Consider the following 14,566-nt stretch of genomic DNA (forward strand, 5'->3'; position numbering starts at 1 on the left):
CTGTGCATTTTTAATACCCTCGCATGTTTATGCAGAGAAGAATATAGTTTCATGCCTTCAGACACACACACACACACACACACTCAGGCACACATGCACGTACACACACACACGCACACACACACGCGCACACAAACACACAAACATACGCATGAGCTCACTCAGAAAAGGATCCGCCTATTGCAGCTCAGGCTAAATCTATTATGCAAAATGACAGTGTTTTAATCAGGCTAATTGTCCAGCTCCTCGCCATGTCTCTGCCATCTCTACTTAACCAATGCCACAGACGCACTGTTTCTTTTTTCTTTTTTTTTAAGAATAAATGACACGGCGGTGGAGGAAGAGCGAGAAGCAATCTAAGCCACAGAGGCCCAAAGGCGTTTGAAGTCTAAAGACTCTTTCATCCTCGACTCTGGGAAATGAATGATTTTTTTTCACACAGTGACAGGACAGCTCTGACAGGACCCAAACACATGAACCATGGCAAAGCTGTCAGATAGTCAAACACACATACACCAATGCATGTGCACGCATTGAAGGAAACACAGTGCAAGACACACACATAAACACACACACACACACACACACATACATATACACACACAGTTGGAATGAGACCAGAGCCGAACGTGCCACAAAAAGTCTGGATTCATAAGCATGGGATTGAGAAAGGAGCGTTAAAAGTGAGAAAGAAGAAGAATAGAATGGGCAGAATGATGCTATAATTAGTCGTTTGTTGCTTTAACTGGCATTTAGTTTTAACTGGGCTTCTTTGTCTGTAGACACAATGGGGCTGATGTGGCATGAGTGAACTACACAGCTTAGAGGATTAAGCCTGGACTGAGGCTTTGGCACTGCACACACTCTCTTCGTCATGTACACACAAACACCCAGCATCGCACACTTTCTTAAACACACACACACCTACAAACAAAGGCATACCCCTCTGAATACACACACATACACAGTCCCGCGTGTGTGCACACACACAAACGCACCCACAGGGGGATTATCTGTGCAACAGAGTTCTGAACACTGAGAGTGAGGAGGCGTCTGAAGAACTGTACTCATCACCAAAGGATGGAAAGAGCACAGCAGAAAGACGCAAACACACACACACATATATATATAGACAAACACACATCAGTGTGAGCTACCTGTGTGTTGAGCAGCATATAGAGCAGCATCTCTCTGTGTCCATCCTGTGAGGCTGAGCTGACAGCCAGAGCAATGACACAGAAAGAGAGGGACGAGGAAGTAAAGGAGGGAAAAAAGAACAAGAGAGAAACTTGAGAAGGAGAAAAAAGGAAAAGAAGAGCAGAGGTAAAGAGAGAGCAAATCAGGCAGAGAGATGAAAGTAAAGGAGAGAAGGAATCATTAAGAAAGCAACAGAGCTGGAAAGAGATGGAGCAATTCACAATCTTGGCCCAGGGGCCACCACCCTTACATGTCCGTATTTCACAAATAGATTGTATTGATTTTAAACCATTAATGTGATAGATTTCACACTATTAGCTTCTGCCTCCACCCTTCAATGTATGAAGAGCGCTGGAGGCTCTCAGCTTTGCTCAACTCTCATCTGATCTTTTCATCACACTGTGTGGACAAGCTTACAGGCTTGGCATACCTCGAGCTGTTTCTTTCATGCACCATTAAAGCAATAGAGACTGAAAGAGTGACTGTGCATTTATGGTGGTCAGGGCATGTGTGTGTGTGTGTGTGTGTGAGTTAATTTGTCACACAGCAGCTGCATCCCAAGGTTTTTACGTAGCACCCTTTATTGTATTTCGTGGGTCGGCGGTAAGAAGGCTGAACCAGATGCAGAATCATCCTATACATTAATATAACATGATCCCTTACAGGAGAGCTTCAACACGCAAAAACTAAGAATAAATATATTCACAACTGCTTCTACTATTGGTAGGAGATGAAAGCATAAAAAGGTACCTCCGTAAAAGATAATAATTGATAGTTGATAGAAGTGTCTGTCTTTTTTGTTTGACCAAAAAAAAAAAAGCCTTCACGTCCTGGTATTTTTGTCCATTGTTTTTTGCCATTCAACGTTCCACTGAGAATACTTAAAAAACAATATAATAACCTCGGTGCCTTTGTCCGATGAAAGAAAATGTGGAGCAGGGGTCCTCATGGCCCCATTAAGTCTGGCTGATTAAGAAATCCAAAATGCATCCATTGCCACAATGTCCTTCTGTATGTCAGCCTTTCTTTGTTTTGTCTTGCATTCAAAAAATAGTAATAATATCTGTATACTTTCCTCTGTAAACCCCAAACCATTTTTTATCATTTCACACAGTGAATGTGTGGATACTACAAGTCCCTCACCTAGCCCTGAAAAAAATTCAACTGGATAAGCAAATTAACTTAACTGGATGAGATGAAAATGAACTGAACTGCATACAAACAACTTCAATATCAACTGGGTGTATTATTATTTTTGGCTCATCCGGGGAATGCAATTATTCATCGCTTTGATTGGTTATAGTCTCAGTCATCCATCAGAGTCCCATCCGTTGGTAGTCAAACCTCTTTGTTTAGATAAATAGATCTGTATTCATAGAAAAATAAGCATTGACCACACTGCTGGCTGTTCATTGCTAAGGCACTTGGCTGTTTTCAGTCATTTCTCTCCCTTTCACTTTGTCTCTGACGTTTCTCCAAATTACATGTATGCTCATTCCACACCTTCCCTCTATCACAGTTTATGACTCTGTGTTTGATGTTGCAAAGAGTTGGTGCGCTTCACCTCCACACCAGTCCTTTTAGATTGATAATATGAACTTTAACGCCCACCAGCACCACCACACTGTCTCCTGCTCATTGTGGTGCTGAGTAGAAAAATGGAGCCTCAGTATTTTACGATTGTGATGAGTTATGGAAGTTTTGCCTCCAGGCAGAGATCTGGGATCAGTTAATCCTTGCCAAATACCAACCTATACACCAGTAGTAGGGAAAATACAAAAAACTGACCTCAGCTCATTTTCCAGGAATAAACATAGTGTGTAGTGTAGTCCTGCTCCCCCACAGGCTCCTCTCAAAGCCATGCTAGCCTCTGTACAGGAGTCATTGTTACTGGATGATTCATCACCAGAGAGGGAGATGATGAGGAGACAAGGGAAGAGGGGTAGCATGAGGAGGAGGAGGGAAAAGAGGAGGAGGGGGAGAAGGAGGAGTGTTAAAACTGGTAGGAGCGATCCAGCACCTCCATGTAGTCTGGTGTGGTCCTCAGTCTGGCTCTCTGCTCTCCTGATCCCTGCTCGCTCTGGCTGTTGTTGCAACCTCCTACTGTGGAGCTGGCTGTGGTGACCACAAGTGTTTGATCGGGTCTGGCATCCAGTTTGGAGTCTTGGGGGTGGGGATAGCGGGGCGGAGGCCTCGCATACCTGTCTGGCAAGTCTCTGAACTCAGGGGCAGGGAGTCTGAAGAGGCAGTCCACCAGCTCGACTTTAGGGGTGGGGCCCTGGCTATCAATCACTGTGGGGCAGAGGATGCCATTCCCATGAAGGCCGGCAAGAGGTCCCATCGCTCCTGTCACGGTGTTGATGGGTGATGAGGACACCTCCAGGGTCCACTCCCTCTCCTTGTCTGCCGCGGAGCAGTATCCTCCCTCACTGTCTTTGGAAGCTGCAAACGTTTGCTGCTGCTGAGGCCGCTGTTTCACTGCTGCATCCTGCTCCTCTTTGTAGATGGAGTTGCTACACATGTGTGAGGCTGCAGCAGTGTCAGGGCCTTTAGATGCAGCCTCTGGGGGCAAGATGGTGTCGTAGACATGGTTGTGTTCAGGTGGAGGTAGAGGTGGTGTCTCAGGGAGGCCGTGGTGATGGTGGTGTGTCTGCTCGGTAAAGATTCCACACTCCATCTGGATACCGGCCAAGTCTACCTCTCCCTGGCGACGGAATGGCAGCTTGTCCCTCCTCCTCAGGGCGTAGGCGATTAGTGCCGCTGCCGCGAAGAATGCCGAGACAAACAACACCAGCAGGCTGAGCACTAACACCGACAGAGGGATTGAATCCTTCCCTGGAGGGATCAGGGGGCCCAGCCCTGAGCCGGGGTAGCCAACCGACACACCACTGTCTGCAGCTGTGGAGGTGGCTGTGTGCTCCACCTGCTCCTGGTCCTCCTGGGGCTCCAGTTCAGGGCAGAGCAGCTCCATGGAGAGGGAGCGCAGGTCTACGCCTTTGGTCTTTTCAGGAGAATGGCAGACCACTTCTCCCACCACCACCACTGCGCTGAGCCCCTCCAGCCAACGCTTCAGTGGAGCCGCTTCACAGTTGCACTCCCACGGGTTCTGCTGCAGGTCCACCTAGAGAAATACATAACATCACCGTCTGTTGTCATTGTTTAATAGTAAACTAACTACTGGCCTGCTATGAAATGCATATTCATGAATCACTTTGAGGAATGTAAACGAAAAATAGATAATTTAGCTGACATACTTGTGATATATATTAGAAACTCAGTAAATGACTTGTGATGGAGAATGAGCCTGCAGGCAGTTGAAATATATGACAAGAAAAATGATGTTTTCTCTGCTACCTTTGCTTTTCACTAGTAAGAATATATGGAAAATGAGCTTTTCAGCATTTGCATAATAGAATACAGTTCCCCTCTTACTCCAGTCTCCATAAATTATATTTTTAAAATATGCAGGTGATAAAGAACACTGATTAATGTAAATAATGTCATTATAGGGTCATCAAAACACTGAAGAGCTTGCATTTTCTGAATGGGTGTGCAGAGGCAGGATATATTCTTCTCAATAATAGACAAGCTGAGCAGTGACCAATTCAACTTCGCCCACCCATAAGTGCTCTCTTCAAAACCTGTTCACACACACACTGCAGCAGGTTATAGGAATATTTTAGTTCAGAATAAAGACCACTCAGAGTTTATATAAGTGGTTATACACTAAACTCACTGCCAGGCTTTGCGTGACAACCACATGAGCATATCATAGCACTTTGTTTTAACAATAGACAGGATGTGATGCAACTCCCCCTTGTGCTATAATCCAATAGGTATGTGTATAAATCTATTTTCTCATTGCCAGCTATTGACTGTGTCCTAAGACAAAATCAAATATTCACTTTGCCACACTTTAAAAAGGCAAAAGCAGATTATGCACAAAGGGAATCACTTACATCACGTCGTATTGTCTGCAGAAATGATCTGTTCCATATCTTTAGCAATGACATTGGCAATGAAAGCTGATATTCTCTCTGTCACACTTCCAAGGAGCCTGCACAAATGTTGTCATGCTAATTTGGTTAGGCCATCTCCCTGGCTTGCAGAAATAGATGGATGCATTTCGAGATGATTCAGCATTGCTGTTGTGGGAGCCATGGTACAAGTGCTTCCCTATGCCTCTCTCTGAACAACAGGATGCTCCTTAGCTTAATTGAAGTTAACCTACTGTGGGCTTTTGTGTGGCTTTGATAATGACATAATTTTGCCCGGAGCACAAGTAGAAACAACAGTCAGCCATAGTTTTAACTCAGTTTAAACACTTCCACCGTAAGTGGTCCACTGAAAAGTGCAGCTTTGCAGGGTTTTTCATAACTGTGACACAACTGGGCTGTAATGTGCTGAAGCATGAATGAACATTAAAAAAACAAAGTGACATTTTAAATAAAAATGCTATGACTAAAATGTCAGCTTGTTTTTGCAGTTTCGTAATTTTCACAACTACAGTCTTACATTTGCTCTGGTTGAAATTCTTGAAGCATTTTATTCCCAGGTATTGTTTTCTTTCACACAGATCTCAAGGGCTCTATCCCCTTCTCTTTTGCAAGCATCTGTCCAATACCATTTAAATTTATACGCCTGGCCACCTAGTGTGTGATTTGCTGTCTTGTCAATCAAAGCTGTGTTGGGAAGGGAAATTATAGACCCTCAGTTAGCCCAGCAGGTGCAAGTTGCAACAGAAACACGAGTGCATGAAACCATTATAGATATTTTTGTGAACATAGTGGTTTTTAGTAAACTCGGTCTACTGTCAAAGTGACATACGGTATGTTAATAATGAAGACATGCAAACCCAACCTCCAGAGTCTTATTTAAATGTTAAACATTTGCTGTTTTGATGCGGCATCTTCAGCAAAACAATGCAAGAAAAACATAAAAAATATATTTAGCCTTAAATAATTCCATCAATTTTGATTGGAAACTGCCATGCTTCAGCTGAAGAAGAGTAAATTTTCTCTTGTGGCATTTTATCATTATGACATAGATCAAAGATCAAGCAATAATTGTCCAAAATTTACTTGGGAGCTATAAAAAAACACATCAAGGGAGAAATTCAGGATGTTCTCACTGAGCCGTGTCTTATAATTGATCGCTTTGCCTAAACAGCAATATCCTGTCAGTCATTAGAATTGCTCCAGTTAGCTCACAGAAATATAGTCAATTTATGCAGGTTTTGGAAGTTCTGGTGCAGGGATTTTGCTGTAGTCTCTTGTGACAACCCGCCCCTGAGCTTAGCTTGCCAAGGCTTCACCATACTGATGAATGTGTTTCATTGTCTTCTGAATAATACACAGAGCAAAAATGAAAAGAGTGCATTTGTAGAAGAATTTGCAGTATATGCAAAATATAGTTTTTCTGAAGAAATGCAGTATATGTAAGATATTATACATACAAAACCAGAGAAACGCATCAAAGCAATTCACTCATGGATAGTTTTACACTGTTAGATTTCATCAGTCTGTGAAGTAGAGTGCATTCCAGGAGGTTTTTTCTTTCCATTTTTTTTATTTTTGAAGTGTTGTAATTTACTTTCATAGAGTACTTGTGCTCCCTTTGCTTGACTCGTCAATTTCTACCACAGATAGTGATTTCCCATATTTCCCAGAGTGACTTCAACAACCCCTTGAGAAGGGGCATGAACTTGTTCAATCCAGTGGTTTGCGTTTCATGTAGGTGAAGAGAGAGAGCCGTTGTAATAGCAAAGAGCAAGAGTTTCTGCTCCATTGAGGCTAATGTCAGTGAAGAAATTGGCTTCTCTGCCTCTGTGTGATTGCTGAACATCAGTGCAAACATGGTAAGTCTAGATAGAAGCCCTTGATCTTTTATTCTGAGAGAAACAAACAGTGACTTTCAATGCTGCTATATCTTGATATATGGATTTTCTGCATTTGAAATGTGCTGCAAACTGATACAGAAGTATGTGACATGACATAGTGAGTATACTATCTTACAGACAGGAGTTAAACAGTCTTTATTGACATTTAATCTTAAATAGGAATTACTGAGAGAGAGACAGTCAATGAAACTCAAATCCATCTTCTCCCCTAAAATGGAAAATACATTTGTATGCTTTCCAGAGGCTTGGTCAGGCTCCACAACAACTAAAAGCGGAGTATTTTCAGAGGCTTTTACTGAGATACTACATTTACGTTAAAACCACCTTTAGTGGTTGTGATTTATATTGCAGGTTATCACTGCACAAATACATCCACTGGTTAGTTTTATGTTAAGACTAATTACACAGAATGGAAACCAGGTAACTGAATAATTGCCAAATTAACAAAAAGTAAGACATACTGTTGGAAAAACTCTTCTACTAGTCTTATAAATGCATCAGAAATAGAAATAATAAATCACTTAACTAATCAAATGTCTTTGCTCAGTTTTTTTTATCAAAGATTAATACCAGTGACTACACTAGTGAGCACTTTTACCACCCTTGAAAGTAAGTTCAGTCAGTGGGTGATATTGGACCTATTCAAACAGGTTTTCAAGGTTAATATTTCGCAGCTACTCGTGTACAAGAGAGTTATTGAATCATGATTCAGTAAGCTTTTAATGACTTCTCAGTGACGACAGTCAGTTTATTCATCTTATATTGCTTTAGCTTGAAAATTTGGCAGCTTTTCAGAGTCAGCTAAGTAGTAGTCCATCAGCACATAACACCTTTTTTGTGCAAACAAAACAGTGATAATTAGGGAGCTTTAGAGGCAATAAATAGAGCCAAGCTAACCATACAACCAGTTTCCAGTTTTAATGGTAAATATGCTACCCAGCTGGCTGCAGCCTTATATTGAAAGGACACCTGTGACAGTGATATAATTCGTATCGTCTAACTTGGCAACAAAGCACATAAGTATATTCAGCAAAGTGTCAAGTGATTCCTTTAAAAGAATAGTTTGTTGATAAAGTATTGACACATCAAGTGAAAGTGATGATCAGTTGAATATTAGTTGAACATTAAACATATTGGTTTCCTGTCAGACATGTCCCTGGTGGATAATGTGTTGTTCTCATCAATCTTTCCTGAGTACGCATTGTTTTTTCTCTGACATCAGTCAAGGTGAAAATTGCAACTTCACTGCTGTTAAAAATTATGAGCGAGTGGTGCTCAGCTAGTGTGTTCAACACCTCGACGTACGTATCCTTTAACTATACATATTCCTGGCACCCACTCAAATGTTGATTCACGTAACTGGATTTTGTATATATATATTCTGTCATTGGTTTAAGGCTCATTTGCTCTTATGCAGCTATTAATTCTCTAGTTAAGAAATAATAAACACCATAGCTATTTTAATTATCTCGTTAATGTTTTACCAATAGTTATATTTTTAAATAACACTGACATTATGGAGGTATTCTTCAAAAATATCTTTGCATGCAAGTGGGTGTAACTGTATAATCCTGTCCTTGCTGGTGACAAAGACGTTAAGCTACACATGCTGCTTTATGATTATCAAAATGGACTGCTTTTTACAGCAGCTGTGAGCTTCACCCTGCTTCCATCTGTGTTACCCTTTGATTTTACTGTGCAAAGTCTGGCTCCAAAAACACAGACCAGTGCCCAGAAATCCCACTTCCTGAGCTTCAAACAGGCCAGCAGTAAGTCAACAGGTGATATCATTGTCACATTAGTTTGTGCAGTCCATGGGCAATGCTAATGTGGCTTTGTCAGAGTAATAACAACCCTGGTAAATGAATGAATTCAATTACTGTGCCACAGATTTTGAGCAGTACAATGATGATGCCGCTGGGCTTTATGAATACGGCCCACAGTGTGCTTCCATTTGGTGAATGCTTTAATGCTCTTGGACATCAGAAGCACATAACAGCATAAACACATAATACACTTCTACATGGTTTCTTCAGCTTCACAAACCCCTGTCGTCCTTCCCCTGAGCAAACATTTTAGAAACAGCCTCACCCACACTACCCAGGATCAGGAATTTTTCATGGAGCAAAGTAAAGCGGAAATTCACAATGACATTCAGGCTAATCCACACCCACCTTACCTCATTCTACTCTGGCTGTCTAAGAAAAGCTTAGTACACTAAATTTGCTGAAGTGAGAGGAGGGAGGATGAAAAAACGTAATACCTTGGGTTCAGTCCTTATCGGTGCATTGTATACAACAACCAGTCACATAATGCTCCAGTTAAATGTGCAAGGTAAGGCCAAACACAAACAATGAATTTAACACATACAGTAGTTTATACAGTGTATTTACTAAGGCGTGTTAATTACAACCATGCTCAAAAAGTTGAGGGGTTCAGCTTTCTCCGGTTTAGCTGCTGATTTATTAAGACCATTTATGCAAATCGAGTCAATTGCAATTTTTCAATTAGAATACCTGAGGCGCAACCATAGTCCCACATGCCAGAGCAGAGCTCTCATAACAACAGACGATGCATATGACAGAGAAAACTGCAGCTGTGCCAAAGGCCAGGAGATCAGGGGCTGCCAGAAGTTTTAAAAATGAGTATGCTCCACAGTTTCAGCTTGTTTTGTTTATTCCATGAACCTGTGATAATATAATGTGTCTTGGCAATTTATTAGTTCTTTTAATCTCATCGTCTGACATTTGAAATAAATATGCTCTGTATAATTATGCATATTTTGATTTAACAAATCACCAGGGGTGTTCCAATTCAATCATCTCCATTTTTCACCCTGCCAGTGTCACTCAACAAAATGCATGTTATTTGGCCTAAATTTGTTAAAAGCCCCGTGCCAGGTATCTGACTCATTTACACACACGTGGTTTAGCAGATCAGAGTCATTTTTTCAAGCATCCACCCGCACCAAAACCACCTCAGTCATTCAATAAATACAGTGTCAGGCTTGAACCAACCTGTACCAGTCCGGTGAGGTGCTCCAGCACACCCTCCATAGGAAGCAGCAGAAGATGGTTGTTTCTCAGGTTGAGGCGTGCCAGATTAACTCCAGAAAACACACCGAGAGGGAGGCTACGCAGCAGGTTGGCATTGAGGAACAACAGCTGGAGGGACGGCATGGAGTCAAATGTTCCAGGATCAACTTCATGGATCTCGTTGTATTCAAAGTAAAGGTACCTAAAACAGAGTGAGTGTTACAACAGTGTTACAATTAAGCACAAATTGAGGATGTACTGTGGAAATGTTACCACTAAATCTCTAAATACGGTCAATTGTCTGTACTTTGGTATAAAAACATTTTTCTTGATTAACATACAGTCTGAATCTTTTTAAACTGATTTATTTTGAAATATTGTCTATGTAATTCACCGCTCCTGCACAACAGAATGATAATTACATCAATGAATATTTATGCAAAGGCATCATAACAGAAATTTGATTCTATGTGCACATTTCCTGTTCATGGACAATTAGCTGATCAATATTGTGTAATTTTACACTGATGACTACTTGCCTTGCCTTGTCATGCCTGATCGTCATGTTAAATTTAAAAAACCTTTAATTATTTAGGTTTTTTTAAATAATAAAAATCAGTGTGAACTTGAGATACAGTTAAGTATAACTTGAGACTTTTATTGCATTGCTAGTCATCTAATATATTTCCATTGCTAGAATAAGTAATAGATCTGGTTTAAATGACTTAGACCGGTCATTCACCCTAGAGTCACTAACAAAGGCTAACGCAAGGTTAAGATGAAGACTTGCTATGTCTTGGCAAAATCTATATTATTGATTAGTAGTCCAATTAATAGAACTGTAGATTTTCTGAATAGGTATAGAGAGCGTGGAGCTGGAAACTAAAGGCTGAATATGAAGGTATTAGGACACAAACCTCATATAGCAGAGCATTAAAGTTGATTTGTTGCTGTTAATCAAACATCTCAATGTTTAATTCCCTTAATAAACACAATTACTGACTGTAGATTTTTGTTGTATTGATTATTTACAGAGGAATTATCTCTGTATGCTTAACTGACAATGATTCTGACAACTTGTTTTTATAGTAAGCCTTTTCCAAAAACCTAATTCCTGGCATCATGCAGACATTGCACCACCTTATCAACACCTCTGTATGCAAATACAAAAAAACATTCATTTTCACGTTGTCACTCATTCCAGGCTCACACCTCAACTAAAGCATGCCATCAGGCAGCATGACTAACAAATGACACTCCAGGAAAAGAATGGGCACCTTTCATTTCAGTCAAACTCATAATGGTAATCAAAATGTTCTGCTTTGTGGTATGCTAGTGTCAGTGAAATGAATTTCCACATACTTAGAAAAATATTTTTAGCTACTTAACCAGAAATGTAGTTTCAGTTTAGAATGCAAATTTTGCAAAGTAAATTAAAAAAAAAAAAAATCCAACCTTAAATTCTGCAACCCCAGAAACATATGGGGGCTGAGTCTCTCCAGGTTGTTTCCATTGAGATAGAGGCTTCTCAGGCTTGTCAGGCTGGAGAAGGCCCCCTCCTGGAGATAGGAGATGCGGTTGTTCCCCAGGTGAAGCAGGTCAAGACTGGAGAAATTCCAGAAGTCTGTCCGATAGATCCGCTGAATTAAATTTCCACTCAGGTAGAGCTTGCGGCCATTGAGGGGCCGAGGTGTTAGCTGGGACACGTTGAAGAAGCCATTCTCTTTGCAGTTTACGGTCAGACCCAGGTCTGTGATATGCAGATTGCAAGTGCAGCCCAGAGGACAGATGATAGGGATGGGGGGCCGTGTTTGGTAGCCAGCCACAGGGGGATTCTGGTTGGGCATCAGACTGCGAGGTGTGGGAGATGTTCTGGAGGGTCGAGGCCTTTTAGTTGGCCTAGGGTGCCTCTCCTTGTCTTTACGCTCTGCTGAGGAAGAGGATGATGAAGTAGAGGACGTATGAGTGTTTTGGCGGGAGCCATGGACCATGGAGGAGGGTTTTGTTGGCCTGACGCGACCAGGATGCGAGTTGGGTTTAGAGTTAGGAGGCCAATTTTGAGGTTGTGATCCCGTTGATGGACCACCCCCTTCTCCTTGTAGCTCTTTATCTGGCAGGTCAGCACAGAGCTCCTTACGGGGAATTTCCCTCAGGTCCTTGCCATGAAGGTGGAAGGGATATTCACAGGTAACATCCCCGACTACAGCCGTGTAGGGGATTTGACCCAGCCATTGCTGTAGCTGCACTGCCTCGCAGCCACAGTTCCAGGGATTCTCCTCTAACTGTAGCTCCATAAGGGATCGACCAACGTACTCCAGGGTTCCAGCATATGCCAGGCTCTTCAGACGGTTTCCCCGCAGATCCAGATGAGTCAGAGATACAGATCTGGTGCAGAAGGAGAGGGAAGGAGGCGAATAGTTTGCTAGGTTAGATAAGAGGACAATGTGATAGTAAGTGAAAATAAAGGTTCACACATTCCATTGCTGAGAAACCTCCTTTATATCTGATGATTAATCCATCTTTTGTAATACAAAAAAATTGTATTCCACAAAAACATTAATTTAGCAATAGTGCAGACTGGTTAATTGTGTCTGACACTGATAGTCTACAGCTCAGCCCGGGCATAATTCAAAAGCTTAGCAGTGAAATAATAAGAATCTAACCTGAACAGATGAGCAGGCAAGACAGGGATCAGGTTGTCATTGAGGATGAGAACTCGGAGCTTGTAGAGGAACCTCAGAGCACCGCTATCAATTCGCTTGATCACATTATAATCAGCCTGCAGATAGAAAAGACAAAATGTAATGAATGCAATGACTACAACTGAAAAACAGACCAGTGGTTCAGGAAAGTTAAGGTGCTGTCGATTTAAAAATGCACAGAGACCTTGAGAAAAACCTTTCACCCAGGCCAACAGCTAACCATTATCTATATGACTATGTGACTATATCTGTCACATCTATCTATTGTAATAGAGAGAGAATTTTTCAATAATCCTGTCAATCAAGGATAATCAACATGAATTATCTTCTCAGCACTACCTGGAGGTATTCCAGAGCCTCTAAGCCAGCAAAGGTGTCATTTCTGAAGACCTCCAGCTTGTTCTCATGGAGGTACAGGCGCCGCAGTTTGGCCAGCCCATGGAACGCTCCCACTCGGATGTCCTGAAGCGCATTGTTGCCAAGGTTTATCGACACTGCGTTGCCAAGGTGCAGAAAACCGTTGCTATAGAGACGCCTCAGAGAGTTCCTCTGGAGGTTGAGTTTGAAAGGGCGGACCCATGACTGTGACACCTGAATGATTAATTAGAGGTCTGATTAGTTATCTCATTAATTACATGAATTTAACAGTTAGAAAGACCTATAACCCACATTAGAGACAGGATATTAGACTTAGAGATACAGGGTGTTAATGAGGTAAATGAGAGCAATAAAGTGCAGAGCAGTTTCACATAAATATACCTGGCTGACATTAGTGAAGCCCCGCCCATCGCAGTGCACGTGCAGGACGCCTTCTTTGACCTCACACGTGCATGGCTCAAAGCATGGTTCATCCACTTCCTCCTCGGAGTTGTCTACCAGAGGGGTGTGTGTGGAGGTGGGGGTAGGGGTGGGGGTGTGTGACGCCTGGGACAGACACACACACCCCAGGACCACTGCCAGAGTGACCCACTGCATCCTCCTGCTTCTCCCTCTCAGCTCAGCAGCCTGGGGCTACAGCCTGACATCGGCCCTTCACCACACTGCATGGCGAGGCACAGCATATACATATATTCAGACAGACACACACACACACGGTTAAAAGAGAGGAAACAGCCAAGGAAGCAACAATAGTCAGCTCAGGATGGATCAGATTGATGGTACATCACAAGCATACTAAAGCAGTCAGAAAATAAGTTCACACAAACTGGAGTGCCATTACGCAAGAATTACATTACATTGGGATCCTGATGAATAGGCAAACTGAAGGCCTGAGTATGCAATGATATGAAATGAACCAAGGTAAACATATGTAAAAAGTGAAATAAAGAGCTTATTGTTATTGGTTTCTATTATAAGACTAGGTTCTGGGCAATTAAATCCCACGTTAAGGTGTCGGTCAGGTCACAAACTCCCCAGAGTCCCTGTAAAGCCGAATCCTTTTTTCCAAATTTGTTCAGTATGTGTGTGGGGTGTGGATGTGGTTTCTAACATGTAGTTACTAGGAACTGTCATTTTTAGTGCTTGATGACAACCATGAACTGAACACTGCAACACATCACCAAAAGGGCCATGTAAGTGTAACTAGGGTGATATGGTAACAATCACCACACATTTACAGACCATTGCTGAGCATTTCAGAGTGCTCTCAAAGGTGAAATGTGAAATATGAAAGATTCTGTGGTATCTACTGAGAAAACTGCAGAATGCAACCTTCTTAGCAACCCTCAGTCCCT

The 14,566-nt window shown here is 42.0% G+C and overlaps 1 protein-coding gene across 1 annotated transcript; it reads right to left on the minus strand.

The window, feature by feature from the left end:
• Positions 1-3,190: 3,190 nt before the first annotated feature.
• LOC113135846 (SLIT and NTRK-like protein 3) lies at positions 3,191-13,808 on the minus strand. Its single transcript, XM_026316195.1, has 6 exons — positions 13,593-13,808; positions 13,173-13,424; positions 12,795-12,910; positions 11,587-12,516; positions 10,114-10,333; positions 3,191-4,318 (listed from the first exon to the last, which is right to left on the minus strand). The coding sequence occupies exons 1-6, from the start codon at positions 13,806-13,808 to the stop codon at positions 3,191-3,193; spliced, it is 2,862 nt and encodes a 953-aa protein (XP_026171980.1).
• Between the last annotated feature and the right edge of the window lie 758 nt (positions 13,809-14,566).

The sequence above is a fragment of the Mastacembelus armatus genome, chromosome 22, assembly GCF_900324485.2.
Source record: "Mastacembelus armatus chromosome 22, fMasArm1.2, whole genome shotgun sequence".
Lineage (NCBI taxonomy): Eukaryota > Metazoa > Chordata > Actinopteri > Synbranchiformes > Mastacembelidae > Mastacembelus > Mastacembelus armatus.

What these genes read in the sequence shown, in the direction of transcription:
- LOC113135846 (XM_026316195.1), bottom strand. Translation starts at nt 13,808, where the DNA reads ATGCAGTGGGTCACTCTGGCAGTGGTCCTGGGGTGTGTGTGTCTGTCC. An exon ending in GCTTCACTAATGTCAGCCAG is followed by an intron (nt 13,425 to 13,592) that starts GTATATTTATGT and finishes TTAATCATTCAG; the next exon opens with GTGTCACAGTCATGGGTCCG. An exon ending in CTGGGGTTGCAGAATTTAAG is followed by an intron (nt 10,334 to 11,586) that starts GTTGGATTTTTT and finishes ACTCTGTTTTAG; the next exon opens with GTACCTTTACTTTGAATACA.